Below are 16,779 nucleotides of genomic sequence, written 5' to 3'. Positions count from 1 at the left end.
ATTCTTTGTGTATTTATTCGGTTTACGAAATAATCCTTACACACCCCAACGTAACGTAGAACACATTTCTTAACACCCCTCCCCCACAACAAATTGAATAAGCGTTGATCCGCCTCCACCCATTCGACAGCATGTGAATCACTTAAATTCCCTTCCCCCAGTGTGAAGATGTATTTTTAGAGGCGCACATCCACAACAGCAAAATATCAAAAGAAAACAACAAGTTGACGAATTAATCCCTTAGTCTAAAAATCTAAATCAAAACAAGAAACAACTATCTTCACAATCTTCTAGATTTTTTTTTTTAGAACATTTTCTTTTTATACAAAATAATACAAACGTGTTAACTGTAAACATGTAGAAAAAAATACATGGAGGCTACAGTCTGTAGCCTACATTAAAAAGAAAAGCTACCAAAATTGGTTTATGTCGCAAGCTGGAACAGCACAAAACATGGTCCTTAATTAAAAATATATATATATACAGTGCCTTGCAAAAGTATTCAGACCCCTGACCAATTCTCTCATATTACTGAATTACAAATGGAACATTGAAATTTCTCTCTGTTTGATATTTTATTTTAAAACACTGGCACTCAAAATCAATTATTGTAGGGTGACATTGGTTTTATGTTAGGAAATATTTTTAAGAAAAATAAAAAACTGAAATATCTTGCTAGGCCTAGCAATGCAAACTGTACTTTTAGAATATAGTAGCCTTAATGCAGACATGTTCGTTCCAATGTCTCTCCTACTTGCAGTGTTTTGAACACCCAGTGGCAATCACATTTTCAATTTAGGCTGTGTGGTCCAGTGGTTAAAGAAAAGGGCTTGTAACCAGGAGGTCCCCGGTTCCAATCCCACCTCAGCCACTGACTCATTGTGTGACCCTGAGCAAGTCACTTAACCTCCTTGTGCTCCGTCTTTCGGGTGAGACGTAATTGTAAGTGACTCTGCAGCTGATGCGTAGTTCACACACCCTAGTCTCTGTAAGTCGTGTTGGATAAAGGCGTCTGCTAAATAAACAAATAATAATAACCTAAGTTGAGACCCATTTAAATATGTCTGCTGCAACAAACACTTACTCAAGCTGTAGGTACTGATAGTATTATGTGTGGTCTGTTTTGACAACTGCAAAAGGCAGGAGCCTGGTTCCGATTCAGCATCTGCTATTCCTAATTGAAAACTTAAGATAAAATCTGCTAAACTTCAAGGCTGTAATGGAGTGGGCACACTTTAAGATAAATTGTCATGGTGGATGGCTAGCTTGAAGTCATCTTTGTGTCTTCATTATCTACCATCTGCAAGTTGAACAATAACTGTTGCCTAGAAATAATGCTGTGTGAGACACCCCACATTATATCATTTTGATGGTGCCTATTCTTTAACTGCTCATGTCTGATTAACCATTTTAGATGCCGACTTTTAGTGTTATTAACTCTGCTGTCAAAATCCAACACCAACAATACATTTCACTTTCACCTCTGACCTAATATGGATGTCATTGTTGTCATGTGACTTTTTGGTCTCCAGGTCCGCTTGAGGTAGTGGCATCATATTTGGTACCCAACTGTATTCTATGATTCTCTAGGTTCAAGAAAATTAACCCTTTTGTGGCAGCACTTTACAAAGCGGCTGTTGCTGCAATATAAAGTTCCATTACGGATGTTGTTCCGTAAAAATAAGTAATTTCATTGCCGCATCTGTTGTAACATCTGGTTGTTGACAAACAGGTAGACCAAGTATGATGTAAAAAGTATAACCTTTGAAATCCCAGCCAACGCTCCCAAAGAAACACTCTTGAAGCAACAGTCTGCAGTAATCGCTGAGGAATGGTCATGTAATCTTTTCAGAACAGTTTATACACCTTCCAGGCTTGTCACGGCAAATCAATGTTATCCTGGCAGACAGTGTTATAGCAGCTGTACATTTTTTTTAGCAAAAGATTATTTTTATCACAGGTGAAACAAATTAACATTTCAGTTTACAATTTCTGTTTTGTTTTTCACAGAGGGCTATTGCCTACCTTTTCCCTTCTGGATTGTTTGAGAAGAGAGCTAGGCCTGTCATGAAGGTACATGAGTAATGAAATGTAATATACATGTCATGTTGTGCTGAGAGATGCCTGCTTGATCCCTAACATTGTTATGTTCTGTTACAGCACCCAGATGAGATTTTTCCTAAGCAGAGAGGTAAGATTCAATAATACAGTATATTCTTGTCTGATTTAACTACTTTTTCATTTCCAGTAAAATGAACAATAACTCCGGCTTTATTGACTTGTCACACACCACAGCAATGCCATGATCCCTTAATTACCATAAAAAAATGTTGTATAAGTTAATTTCCCTAAAAAAGGAGGACTTTATTAATATTAAATTACTGTACCAGTGCCACAATGGGATTACTACAGCCACGGGTATGGCTCACGCAAACACAACTGTCAACAACCTGATTATTTCTTCAGGATCTACGGCATTCAGGACACATTGCTAGGTAGAAACACAAAACCACTGTTCTAATTCAAAGTTGTAATTAGTTATCTCAGTACCCTTAGTCATTTTGAATGTTAAACGCAAGCTTTTAGACTTGACTGACCTCCTCTTGACCAAGACGTGTGTAAGTGGAGAAATATAAATAGCTACTGTTAACACAATAGCTGTCCATCTCTATGAATTTCTTTATTCTCACCCTTTCAAACCACTGATTTGTCAACATTCAGACTGAACCCGCACCTGGGATCCGTAGCAAACAGCTATCGGTTAGAAAGCCGAATAAACTTATCAAGTCTTCTGTTCGTTGTAACTGCAATGCAATATTATAGTGCCTTTGAGACTGGATACAGTAGGACACTTAAACAAAAAACGAAAATGCTACACAACATACACGTCAGTCACATTTCACCACCCTTGTATTAAGAATAAAATCAATCTCCATTGTATATATGTAACACATTAATGCACTTATCCGTCACACACAATCTTTTCAGTGTTACAAAATATTAGACAAGCTACAGTAATGTAAAAGTTAATCATTAAACAGTTTTAGATACTGTGATGCATTAGTTGCTTTTGTGTATTTTCATTTGCAAATGAACTGTGACATTAAGGCCTTATCGAGCACTATATTCAGCAATTTTGAATACTGACTTTGGATACTGTTTTAATTCTTGAAACTGCTGTTATTTTTTTTTTTTTTTTTTTTTTTTAATCTTCTGCTAAATTGCATTGCCCTAATTTTTTACGCAGTTCTGTGCTTGGGTAACATTTTGATTTAATTTTGTTGTTGGGTCGTTAATGGGGAATTTTTCATACTGCTACAATACGTACCGGATTTAAAAGTATGTACTGTATTACAGTACACGTGTGAGTCGTCTCTTTTGGCAAGTGACATTTTCAGAACCCTATCGTTCTGAATTAAATTAAATTATCGTTCGGGCGGGGCGGGGGATGGGGGCGCGCGGCAGTTTGACCTATACAACGATTTTTACAGTATATCAAAATTGGACTCTGCTCGCCCATTGTTTTCTAGAAAGGTCAGTCGATCTGTTACTCAATAACAGAATGGCAAATTAAAGCACGGCTGAAAGATGAAACCTGTTGTGAAACCACTTCTTACTGATGAAACGTTTCACACTGATGTTCGGACCGTGCTCTCAAAGTTAACTCTTTCAGTGGAGAGCAGTTTTAATTTCAGACAAACAAAGGTAAATAAATAAATAAATAAATAACCATAAAAGCGAGAATGGCATTGCTGTAGCGTTTCTCTTGAATAATATATTCCTTGTTCAAATATTGCCTCAGCAGTATTACTACCTCGTAACACACCACAGCAACAATTAACCCTTAAATATAGTATTTTCTCAGCTGCTATAATGAACTAGATTTTGCCCTGTACCTAACAATGCACCCTAGGCTTATGGGTAAGACTTTAGGGGTTCCATGGAAAATCTCTCCGGTAGTCAGTATATTGGATGTATACTGACACCCTGAAGGGCCTTATTGTATTTATAATCTAGGACCAACTGTGGATACAAAAAAATAAAAAAGCTGAAATAATTTTTAGGGCAACATTTTTAGTTTTTTGTTAAACATCCTTACGCCAATAAAGGGACCAAAAAAGTAGTCCCATTTATAACTTTGAACTACACACTAAGCTGAGTAAATTAATTGAATTGAAACATGCAAAAGTAAGTAAATATTTATTTTTGAGGAGTTGAAAGATCATTGAAAAGATCTACCAGGAGGCAGAGTTGAGATGGCACTGAATCATTTTTTTTTTTCCCAGTGCAAGTTTCAAGGTCTGTGTCGGAGAGGGGTGGATACTGTGTAGGTGTCTTTTTGTGTTTTTCTGTAGGGTTTGCAAACCGCTAAAAAAAACTTAATTTGTAGTGACAAAGTCGGGGAGAGTGTGTATATTGACAGATTCCCCAGTTTAGTTTTCATTTTAGATAGCAGTTTATTGCAGCTCGGAGACTAATGTAGCTTGAAATTTGATATTCTTCTCCATGGGCATTTCTTACATTTCCATAGAAATCCCTTAGTATTTTGTTAAGATGTGCATTTTCCACAGTTGAGATTATGTATTTCAGTTTGTTTCAGTCCTGAAAGACGGCAGTTGCCCACTTTGTAATTTTCTTTGTATTTCTCAGTTTTGCGATCTTACCGTTCATTTAATTGTTCTTCATCTAAATCTGCATGTCTACTTACTAGTTTTGGGATTTTTTGGGGGTGGTTCAGTGTCTTCAGAGACATCCATATTTTCAGGTAGTTGGTCACTCAGTTTTATAGTTGCTGTAACTTTCTAACTGTAAACAAGATGGCTGCCAGTACTGTAAATTCTGTGAGGCAGCGCAGTGCTTTCTAATGTGTGATCAGACTTGAACTGTCCGTATTTCTCCAATACGGGCAGCTGGAATCTTGCTCAGCCAATCACACTTCTCGTTTCACTTTATAAATAATATATTTATCTCTACACAGTCTCACACAAAGGTATTGGGACCCTACAGTTATTATACCATTATTAAAAGTAACAGATTTAAGGACAAACATTTAGTAAACTTTAATCAGTTTTTAAGACAAATAGAAAAATACACCATTTCTAGTAATTTAACAAATAATCTTTTTCAAGAAACAAACAAATTTATTTCATTTAAAGTATTTGTTTATGACAAAAGTACTGGCACCCCTGCTTTAGTATTTTGTGTGTCCTCCTTCTGCTTTTATTCTGGCTTTCAGATGTTTATGATAAATCTTAACCAGTATGTTACACCTTGTTGATGAAATCTGGGCCCATTCTGTCTTGCATATTTCCTTCAGCTCAAACAGACTGGATACACAGTGCTTGGCTGCAGTTTTTTTTCCGATCAGTCCAAAGCATTTGCATTGGATTGAGATCTGGTGATTGCAAAGGCCTTTCCAAAACTTAGTTGACTTAACTGTATGCTTTGGGTCATTTGTCATATTGGAAGATAATCTGTCTGCCAATCAGCAGCCTGCGAACAGATGGTATCATTGTACTTTGTAGAATGTTTTGATACATGACTGCATTCATTTGATCTTCAATCACATGAATGTCTCCAGTCCTATAACTGCTAAAATGCCCCCATACCAGATTGAACCACCTCCATGTTTAACTGTAGGTACAAGGTTTTCTTCATTGAAGACTTTACCCTTTCTCTCCAATCATACTATGGTCCATTTTTGGGGAAAGGTTCTATTTTGTTGAATGCATCAGATTCCTCTTCATATTTCTGCTTTGTTGCCTAAATGTTCTTCTTCAGCAGATCTTGGAAATAATTACTTCTTTTTCTGGCTGTTGACTTTATAGTTAGTTACTGTGTAATTTTTTTTCAATCAATTCCTATATTTAATTATTTCTATTACATTTGTACAGACTTTTAATGTAAAGGTGCCAACACTTTTGTTATGAACAAATATTAGAAATATAAGAACATAAGAAAGTTTACAAACGAGAGGAGGCCATTCAGCCAATCTTGCTTGTTTGGCTGTTAGTAGCTTATTGATCCCAGAATCTCATCAAGCAGCTTCTTGAAGGATCCCAGGGTGTCAGCTTCAACAACATTACTGGGGAGTTGGTTCCAGACCCTCACAATTCTCTGTGTAAAAAAAGTGCCTCCTATTTTCTGTTCTGAATGTCCCTTTATCTAATCTCCATTTGTGACCCCTGGTCCTTGTTTCTTTTTTCAGGTCAAAAAACTCCTCTGGGTCGACATTGTCTATACCTTTTAGGATTCTGAATGTTTGAATCAGATCGCCGCGTAGTTTTCTTTGTTCAAGACTGAATAGATTCAATTCTTTTAGCCTGTCTGCATACGACATGCCTTTTAAACCCGGGATAATTCTGGTTGCTCTTCTTTGCACTCTTTCTAGAGCAGCAATATCCTTTTTGTAACTAATGCATTGTAAAGTTTTACAATTACTTCCCTTGATTTAAATTCAACACTTCTCACAATATATCCGAGCATCTTGTTGGCCTTTTTTATAGCTTCCCCACATTGTCTAGATGAAGACATTTCTGAGTCAACATAAACTCCTAGGTCTTTTTCATAGATTCCTTCTTCAATTTCAGTATCTCCCATATGATATTTATAATGCACATTTTTATTGCCTGCATGCAATACTTTACACTTTTCTCTATTAAATCTCATTTGCCATGTGTCTGCCCAGTTCTGAATGCTGTCTAGATAATTTTGAATGACCTTTGCTGCTGCAACAGTGCTTGCCACTCCTCCTATTTTTGTGTCGTCTGCAAATTTAACAAGTTTGCGTACTATACCGGAATCTAAATCATTAATGTAGATTAGGAATAGCAGAGAACCTAATACTGATCCCTGTGGTACACCACTGGTTACCTCGCTCCATGTTGAGGTTTCTCCTCTAATCAGTACTTTCTGTTTTCTGCATTTTAACCACTCCCTAATCCATGTGCATGTCCATTGTCAATGTTGCATCCTCAAAAAAGTCAAGCAGGTTAGTTAGACACGATCTCCCTTTCCTAAAACCATGCTGACTGTCTCCCAGGATATTGTTACCATATAGATAATTTTCCATTTTAGATCTTATTATAGTTTCCATAAGTTTACATATAATAGAAGTCAGGCTTATTGGTCTGTAGTTACCTGGTTCGGTTTTGTCTCCCTTTTTGTGGATCGGTATTACGTTTGCAATTTTCCAGTCTGTCGGTACAACCCCTGTGTCAAGAGACTGTTGCATAATCTTGGTTAGCGGTTTGTAAATAACTTCTTTCATTTCTTTGAGTACTATTGTTGAGGATCTCAGCCCAGGGGATTTGTTTATTTTAAGAGCTCCTAGTCCCTTTAACACTTCTGCCTCTGTTATACTAAAGATATTTAAAATTGGATAGGAACAGGTCGACATGTGGGGCATGTTGTCCGTGTCCTCCGTTGTAAAAACCTGTGAAAAGTAATCATTGAATATATTTGCTATTTTTTTTCTTCATCTATGATTTTGCCATGTGTGTCTCTTAGACATTTAACCTCCTCTTTGAATGTTCTCTTGCTGTTATAATATTGGAAAAACATTTTGGAATTGGTTTTAGCCCCCTTAGCAATATTGATTTCTATCTCTCTTGGCCTTTTTAACTTCCTTTTTGACTTGCGTTTGCAGTTCCAAGTACTCTTTCTGTGTACTTTGTTTTTGGTCCATTTTAAACGCTCTGTAAAGTGCCTTTTTTCGCTGAATATTTTTTTAATTGATCTATTAAACCATTTTGGCCATTTTGTTTTAGATTTAGATTTGTCTACTTTTGGGATGTAATTGTTTTGCGCCTCTAGTACTGCATTTTTAAAAAAACAGCCATCCTTTTTCTGTGGATGTTTTCTCTATTTTATTCCAATCTACTTCTGTTAGTCTCTGTTTCATACCTTATAGTTTGCTTTTCTAAAATTGTAAACCTTAGCTTTAGTCATTACTTTTGGGGGTTTAAAAAATACTTCAAATGAGACCGTGTTGTGGTCTGAGTTTGCCAATGGCTCTCTGACCTCTGTTTTAGTTATTCTGTCTTTGTTATTTGAAAAAACTAAATCAAGGCATGCCTCCCCTCTAGTCAGTGCCTTGTTTTCTATAAAAATTGTTTGTTAAACTACCAGAAATTGTGTATTTTTCTCTTTGTCATATTAGTGGCTAATGTTCACTAAATGTTTATTTACAAGCTTGTTGTTGATTTAAAAACAGACTGTGTGTTTTTGGGAGAGGAAATGTCTTCACGTGAGGAGTGGTCGATATGACGTCATTACAGTTCAAGGGCTATGCTTACGCATACAGGGTCAAATCCCAGCTCACTCACTGTGTGACCCTGAGTAAGTCACTTAACTTCCTTGTGCTCCGTCTTTCAGGTGAGACGTTGTTGTAAGTGACTCACCTAGTCTCTGTAAGTCGCCTTGGGATAAAGGAGTCTGATAAATAAAAAAATAATAATAATAAAATATTGATTTTAAACTACCATTTAACGAATTCACTAACATTCTGTGCATTTCCCAAGAATGCAAATAATAATACAAACTTATTACAAACTTAGATCAGCGGGATACATTATACGGGAAATGGTATAACTGAAAAGAGCATTTTAAGCAACACAAATATGTTAAAACCTTTTTTATAAAACATATGGGCTGTAGAACTGAAGTGGAGATTAAATATATTTGATTGTGCATGGATCGCAGGCTTGCACTTGCACGAATAGACAACAATTTAACCCGCTGAAGCATGAGTAGTATTAAACTTGGCCAAAACAATTGCATCTATTAATTTGACTACTTGCAAAAATGGTATAAAGTACGGTAACATTTAGAGTTGTTGTCATACTGACCCTAAGAAAATTATGTTTTTCATACCATATATCGGCATTTTTTTTTTTTTTTATATAGTTATTTTCACAACTTAAAAAAAATCTCATGAACAACATTTACATTTAAATAGCATTTTTTTTATTGATCATTTTTATGGATTATTTTTTGCTTTTGTAATTGTCAATCATCAAATGCATTTTTAAAGTACAGTATGTTTAATACTTAATACAATGGAGAGAGAGGGGGGGTGTATTAAACAAATCTAAAGCAGAAATCCTCTTGTTAACGAACAAGGGTATACTAAAAGCTCAAGCAAGTATTGATTTTACAGTTTGTTTGCACCACATGACAACCGAGGTATACTGTGACATCGAGTAACCGCGAGTTTACCATGGTAACAGGAAGATTTTCCATGGAACCCACTGTATGTGTTTATTAATGCATTCATCCACAGTAGTTACTAAGTTTCATTAATATAGACGGTTAAACAAGAGATAAAAAACAAACCTCAAGACATGAAACTGAAACTCCCTCTGAATGCCGTCACTCCAAATCTTAGTGGCTTTCAAAAGTTTACTTTATCCCATCACATGCAAGTCTGCCTTTCTGTTGTGGACATCTGCAGGTTTCAATCTATTGTTGTTTTGTCACCACGTATGCCACAGTAATCCTCAGAACGGTTGTGGGAGAAAGAAAGCAAACAACCAGTGAGAAAATGATGTACTGTATCCTTTTGCAGCTTGCCCAAAACCTTTGCCTAAAATAGTATGCAGTACAAACTACTGTAACATTTTTTTTCCCTAATAGTGTAATAAGTTTGCAAATAGTTTTCCATAAATACACCTGAAACAGAAAATATCTTCATACTAGCAATCTTTTACAATAAGTTGTTAAAGCCTGTGTTAATATTTCTTTTTTCTGCTAACCTGCACATGTCCATAAAGTTAATAGCAATACCCATGCAGTAAACAGATAAGGCAGGAGAAAAGGTGAATTTGAGACATGCCAGAAATTGAAATGAACACATCTGTGCTGATATAGTAGGTAAAGAAAACCAGCAATTGCTGTAAGTAACAGGCTGCACAAGGGATGATATAGAGGGCTGTATTTTTTAAAGCGTTTACCCCTCTTTAACTCCTAGTTTTTTTTTTGAAGGGAGAGAATATCATGTTAATGTTACAAAATGAAAAACAAACCCCCTTTGAGAATGCTTAAGAGAACTTGAAATCTATAACTCACTGTAGTTGTTTGGTTTTAGTTTTATAAAATGAACAGGTGTTTTACCTGTTACAGTACTTGCCCACCCAACAGACACTGTCAGCTTTCAGAAAAACAACATTTTATAAGAGTGTCCTTAGTGTCAGTGATGATGATGTTTCACAACATGTGAGAAAAACCAAGCAAAACACACAAATGCTATAATATCCGGTATACTATTTGACAGAAATAAGGCATCTTGTTTATTAGAATCTTATATTTTGATAATATGTTAAAAACAAGGACTTGAGAATTTCACTGAAAAAATAAATTACAGCGTTTTGAAAATACCCCACTAGTAGAAGCCTAATGTTGCTGTTGTATTGCTTTTCCAGCTGTCCAATGGGGAGAAGATGGTCGACCCTTTCATTTCCTTTTCTACACGGGCAAACAGTCCTACTACTCGTTAATGCACGTAAGTAAATTGACTGTAGCGTGATATTTATGTGTTTGCATCCTTTGCTGATGAATAAGCCACATATATAAAAACATTCACTTCAGTGGACTCAGGGGGAAAGAGTTCAAATCTGCTCAGTGCTGTGATTTATAAGTTCTGGTGTATGCCCCCCAGTCCCTAGCATTTGTTTCTTAATGTAGATGAATTTATAATCCCCCAGTGAGGGATCCTGTCGGATCTTATTTCACACACTTTGGTGCCAAAAAGAAATACAAAAATAGAAGTTTCATGTGAATTAAGTAAGGTGGCAGTCCCCTGTACCCTAAAATCGTATTTCGAGCTTGCCGATTTGACTTTTAAAGCAAGTCATGCTTTGTAGAGTTTGTATTTGTGTGTGTTTTGCAGGGGGTGATAGGCGGGAAATAAACCCCCCAGAGGAACAAAATCTGCCCCCCACGTTTGTCAGGAGCATTTATTTTCCTGAAACCTCTCTTTGCTTTCTATCGACCTTGGGCAATGAGCTTCTTGGCCAGGCAGAAATGAATGAATGATAAACGCACAGCGTGTCTCTGCTGAGTAATGGAGCTGCGGCTCTGACTTTCCACTGAGGTTTGCTCCTGCTCAGCCTCTGGCAACCCAAGGACCCCTACTGTTCATTTAAATAGGTATGTCAAATCTACCTTGAAACGCTGCCTGTTTGATCTGTGGTAATATTTGCAAAAGGTTCCTGGCAGACTTGAACCCCCTGCAGTGCTAAGAAATAATGTACAACGCTTCATGGTGCAGATGCGAATTTTCGCTCTAAGGGGGAAGGAGGGGGTTGGGGGGCACATATGCAACATTGCATTTCAGCTGTCAGAAAGGTTGATGGCGCCAAAGAGAGGTAGTGCTGTCAACACAAAGGATTCCCAGCTGAGCCGTCCAGGGTAAATCTATTCCTTTTAACTCCCCCACTTAATCAAGGGTTTTGCGTGACGTCACCTTTAGAGTACATGGTACATTAGCTTCCTTTTTGTCCCACTGCTGTTGTATTCAAGTTTCATGGGATATACAGAAAGTGGTAATAAAGTGCAGTTTAGACAGAATATTTGGCAGACAGCTGTGGCTGGACCCATTTGCTTCTGCTCAGTTTGCTGCACTGCTGCCGAGTGCACAGCAGGCTGCCCTAAGATGGGACTTTTTTAGTTATGATAATCAAGACCTTAAAAGTGATTCTAGCTAGTGAACAAATTCTGCACGTGTCCTGCATCGCCATTTGCTATGTAGGTTTCAAATGTGCAGTTTTGAAAGGAAGCTCTCAAGTTTTCAGCCTTCGTTGTCAAAGTGTCACTGGCTACAAAACATGTCGTTAGGGGAAAGAGACGGTTGGTTAATAACAGAAATGGAGGCTCGGCCTTTCATTTTATGCCGATGGAATCCCTGTATTCTGTATAATGTAATAATATAAAAGCTGCATCTTCCTTTTTCAAATTGGTTTCAGTCAACATACTTGATAGACTTTTAATTAGACCTGATAGTATGTGCTGGGATAACGGGTGTTGCCATATTCCAAGACTGCATTATACATTCACAAGGACCAGTCTCATAACTGATGACCTGACTGCTGCAGGTTTTGTGATATTAATCCTAATATGCCGTAGCACCAAATTTATTTTACTTGACCTTAACTGGATTCTATTCTCCATATACGAAAGGCTTGACAAGCTAGTGAATTAATCTACTCCACCATCTAGCCACCTCAATAGCTGCATTGGGCAGTGCTTTCAAAAGTGGGCATTCAATGGACCATAAACTCAGTACTGTGTAAGGAACTGATATCATCCAGGAAGAAAGGCTGGGTATGTACAGTGCCTCAAGATGCTGATTAATCTCTGGAGTAGTTTGGACAGATGCCAGATCTAAATCCTGTCAAGCGTCTGTGGGACAGGAAGAGCAGATAGAGCCTACCGTCCAGAGGGCGAGGCTGGTTCTGTCCTGTCATGTACAGTGCATGGCAAAGTTTCTGTATGGAAAATAAAAGTTTGTTTTGATTTAGTCAATAACTGGCTGACACTTACTAGCATCAATGTATGTACAGTACGCATCAGTATTTTACATACAAATGTATCATTTATATATAAATGTAAGGGTAAAAGTGAAATGAGTTTGGTGGTATCATAACATTGACACAATTGTCAGTCACTGCTTGAGAGAGGACTGGTGGATGTTCAGGTCTGAATGAGGGTCTGGATGTTTGTAAAGATTTCAAGGGGATTGCAACCAGTGCGATTATCCTTTGCCTTCTGTGAAAACTAAACTCGCAAGAACCAACATTTTTTTTAAAGAAAAGAAGAATGCTTTGAATAGCAGGAGAATGCACATACAAGAACACACCGAAACAAGCAAAACCAAAATTGTCTTTATATATATATAGTTTAGTTTAATGTAGTTTTTTGCTTGATGTTTGCTTTTCAACAGCTGTTTAGGATTAAATACGCCATGAAGAAAGGATGAAGGCAAACATCAGCAGAATAATTGACAGGGAAGTCCATTCTCACTCTGGGGTTCACGATTTACAACGTGACAAGCATTCATTTGTAAGGTTGACTAAATGTAATACATGAAATGCACAGTTTGATGGGCACTATAAGCTCATAGGCTTGATGCCAATTTAGACAAGCATGTCAGCCCACTGCAGTCTGCTCTGCATGACAGACTGTAATAAAAAAAAGACCAGTTGGCTCACAAAATTCAATTTCTCAGACAATTAAATGCATTTAGGTATTTATAAACAGGTGTAATCTAGTTCCACTCAAAAACAATATTTTTATATTTATTTACCTACTTACTTTCTTACATGTGTTTGTTTTATTTGATTATGCTAAGCAAGTAGGTTGCACAGCTGTTTTATTAGTCAGCATATATTTATTATTATTATTATTATTATTATTATTATTATTATTATTATTATTATTATTATTAAAGGTGATATTCAGTCTTTCTAGCCTAAAGAAGGAGAAGGAACAGCATACAGCTGTATGTGGTATTGTTTCAATGCTACAGTGCAGAAATATATATATATATAATATTTAATCTAATATAAAAACCTCCTTCAGAATTATACTTGGCAGAATGGGATGAACAATACCAGTGTTTACATTTAATAATAAAATGGGTCTTTTAAATACTCTGTCCTGATTGGTCAAAACAGGTCACATGGGGGTGTGAATATTACAGCATATTATTATTATTATTATTATTTATTTCTTAGCAGACGCCCTTATCCAGGGCGACTTACAATCGCAAGCAAATACAAATACATTCAAGTGTTACAATATAAGTCATACAATAAGAACAAGAAATACAATAATTCTCAAGTGTGACAAACCACAATTCAATAATACAGCAGATAATAGTGAAAGTTACATCAGGATATGATTAAGTAGTGATAGTTACATCAGGATATGATTAAGTACAAAATACTACAGATTAAACACTTGGGAGATTACAATATTCTGAGGTACAGGATTAAATGCAGTAAAATAGGGGGCAGATAAGAGCAAAATAAAGCATATTTAAATGAAGGGTGATAGTGTCCCAGGATACAACAGAGGAGTTCTACAGGTGCTGTTTGAAGAGGTGAGTCTTAAGGAGGCGCCGGAATGTGGTCAGGGACTGGGCAGTCCTGACATCTGTAGGAAGGTCGTTCCACCACTGCGGAGCAAGGGTGGAGAAGGAGCGGGCTCGGGAGGCAGGGGAGCGTAGCAGAGGTAGAGCCAGTCTTCTAGTGCAGGCGGAGCGGAGAGGTCGAGTGGGGGTGTAGGGAGAGATGAGGGTCTGGAGGTAGCTGGGTGCAGTCTGATCAAGGCATCTGTAGGCTAGTACAAGAGTCTTGAACTGGATGCGAGCGGTGATCGGGAGCCAGTGGAGCGAGCGGAGTAGTGGAGTAGCGTGGGCGAAGCGAGGTAGAGAGAACACCAGGCGAGCAGCAGAGTTCTGGATGAGCTGGAGCGGACGGGTGGCGGACGCAGGGAGGCCAGCCAGGAGGGAGTTGCAGTAGTCTAGGCGGGAGAGTACCAGGGCCTGGACCAGGAGCTGGGTAGCATAGTTGGTGAGGAAGGGTCGGATTCTTCGGATGTTGCTCAGGAAGAATCTGCAAGTGCGTGCCAGAGTGGAGATGTGCTGGGAATAAGAGAGGCAGGGGTCCAGGGTGACTCCAAGGTTTTTAGCTGAGGAAGAGGGAGAGAGTGTGGTAGATTCCAGAGGAACAGAGATAGAGAGATCAGAGGAGGGGGAGGAGGAGGGAAAGAAAAGGAGGTCAGATTTAGAGAGGTTGAGTTTGAGGTGATGCGAGTGCATCCAGGAGGAAATAGCAGACAGACAGGTAGAGATACGGGATATATTCCCATGGGTTGAAACTTTTTTCAAAAAGGGGTGAATCACTTCTAGCTATCCATATGCCACTAGAATTTAAAAAAAAAAAAAAAAAAAAAAAAAAAAAAACAGTAGTCGTATTTAAATCTGCCATGGATACTTCCTGTCACTACTCCTGGATCACAAAGGACAATTAAAATAAATAAATAAATAAATAAATAAATAAATCTTCCTCAACACTGTCACCTGACACTGCCGCCGGTCTTGTGACAAAGGTTTGCTTGATGTGCATCTAAATATGGCCAGACATGGCAAAGAAGGTCTGCTTGATGTTGCTCGAAATTGCTTGCTGCAGCTCCACCTACTGTTCAGAATGAACATATAAAAATAGGGCCTGCAAATCTTCAAAGCTGCAATTTCAATGGCAGTGTTCAATTTAACATCTATAAGTAGTGCTTCTTGTTTTTAATCAGTTCAGTGTTTATTAATAATAATAATAATAATAATAATAATAATAATAAATAATATTTTTTAAATTAATATTATTATTATTTTTTTAAAGTTTTAAGGGACTGTTTTTTAGGTCAGAGGAGGAAGGATGTTTAATAAAAAATTACTTTTTTGTTAATTAAAACATGTTTTTTTTGTTTTGTTTTGTTTTGTTTTTTTTAAATTTTGTTAGTTGACACTTAGGGGTGTGGGATATACTCTAATATCCACACGCCCCGGGTGTATATCCCACACCCTGTTGTGCCTTATTGCTTATTTATGTTTAATGCTTCTTACCTTACAGGACACGTTTGGAAAGTTCCTGGACATTCAGAAATATCAAGACAGTATGCGAGCAGAGGGTCTTTTTTCACAAGATACTAAACAAGTGTAGGTTGTGTGTGTGTGTGTGTTTGTTTGTGTGTATGTGTGTGTGTGTATATATATATATATATATATGTGTGTGTGTATATCTATATATATATGTGTATATATATATATATATATATATATATATATATATATATATATTAGTGTATTGGAAATTCATATTATACTTGAACCTATATAATACAGTGCATTGCTAAATAAAATATATACAACATGTTCATACTGAAATGCCACTTTCTTAATTCTTTTAAAGTAATATTTATAGGTGTGGAAGTTTCCTCCTGGTAGTACATATAAATTGTAAATCGATGTGTTGTGTTTGAATTAAAAACACCACAGAAACCTGATTGGCAGCAGGTGGATGATTAAGGAAGAGCTAGAAGAGATACTGGTGCAGCCAATTTCAGATCATGATGTAAGTATCCCTCTGTGTCTATAGTACTGTATTGTGTATGTAAGCTGTCATCTTTACTTAATTCCAGCTTTATAACACAAGCACTGTGTGGTTAGAACAATAACTGATTTATATGAACTGATTAGTAATTTGTAGTATAGGTTGTTTTTTGTTTGATAACACTATGTAACACAATTTTTGTTCCTAGGTAGTAAGTGTTATTTCCTAATTGCTTATGCCTCAAAAGTATAGAAAATGGCTATTATTCCCCACAAACTTTGCTTTTGTGACCAGGACAGTGATATTTTGAAATTTACCTATTTCCAATGAGAAAACGGGCGAATTTGTGTCTTTTCGTTCACATAAAGTCAGAAAAATACAACATATGAATTCAGATTAACATGTATTTATACTAAAGTAATACAAAAATGACTACAAAAGATTTAGAAGTGAGTAGTTTTTCGAGATTTACGATTATACTGTAAATCACTTTCACAAATCAGCCCCCAAATGTAGTCTCCCATCATGTTCTCGTTATACTGTCCTTGGTAGCGGCGTTCAAAGTCCAGTATATCCTGGTGGAAGCGCTCGCCTTGCTCCTCCGAGTACGCTCCCATGTTCTCCTTGAATTTATCAAGATGAGCATCAAGGATATGGACTTTGAGGGACA

General features: G+C 37.0%; 1 protein-coding gene across 1 annotated transcript in view; it reads left to right on the top strand.

Annotated features, from left to right (window-relative positions):
• Positions 1-16,779, top strand: part of LOC117406820 (small ribosomal subunit protein uS9m-like) — a 38,414-nt gene that overhangs the window by 16,204 nt on the left and 5,431 nt on the right. The window contains exons 3-7 of the mRNA XM_034011143.3: positions 2,011-2,073; positions 2,161-2,191; positions 10,422-10,501; positions 15,630-15,715; positions 16,055-16,130. Coding sequence (XP_033867034.3) covers positions 2,011-2,073; positions 2,161-2,191; positions 10,422-10,501; positions 15,630-15,715; positions 16,055-16,130 — 336 coding nt within the window. The remainder of the gene's footprint in view (positions 1-2,010; positions 2,074-2,160; positions 2,192-10,421; positions 10,502-15,629; positions 15,716-16,054; positions 16,131-16,779) is intronic.

Source organism: Acipenser ruthenus, chromosome 8 (genome assembly GCF_902713425.1).
Source record: "Acipenser ruthenus chromosome 8, fAciRut3.2 maternal haplotype, whole genome shotgun sequence".
In the NCBI taxonomy this organism is placed as follows: Eukaryota; Metazoa; Chordata; class Actinopteri; order Acipenseriformes; family Acipenseridae; genus Acipenser; species Acipenser ruthenus.
Note: the sequence above shows the minus strand (reverse complement) of the source record. Positions and strands in the feature narration are given on the sequence as shown.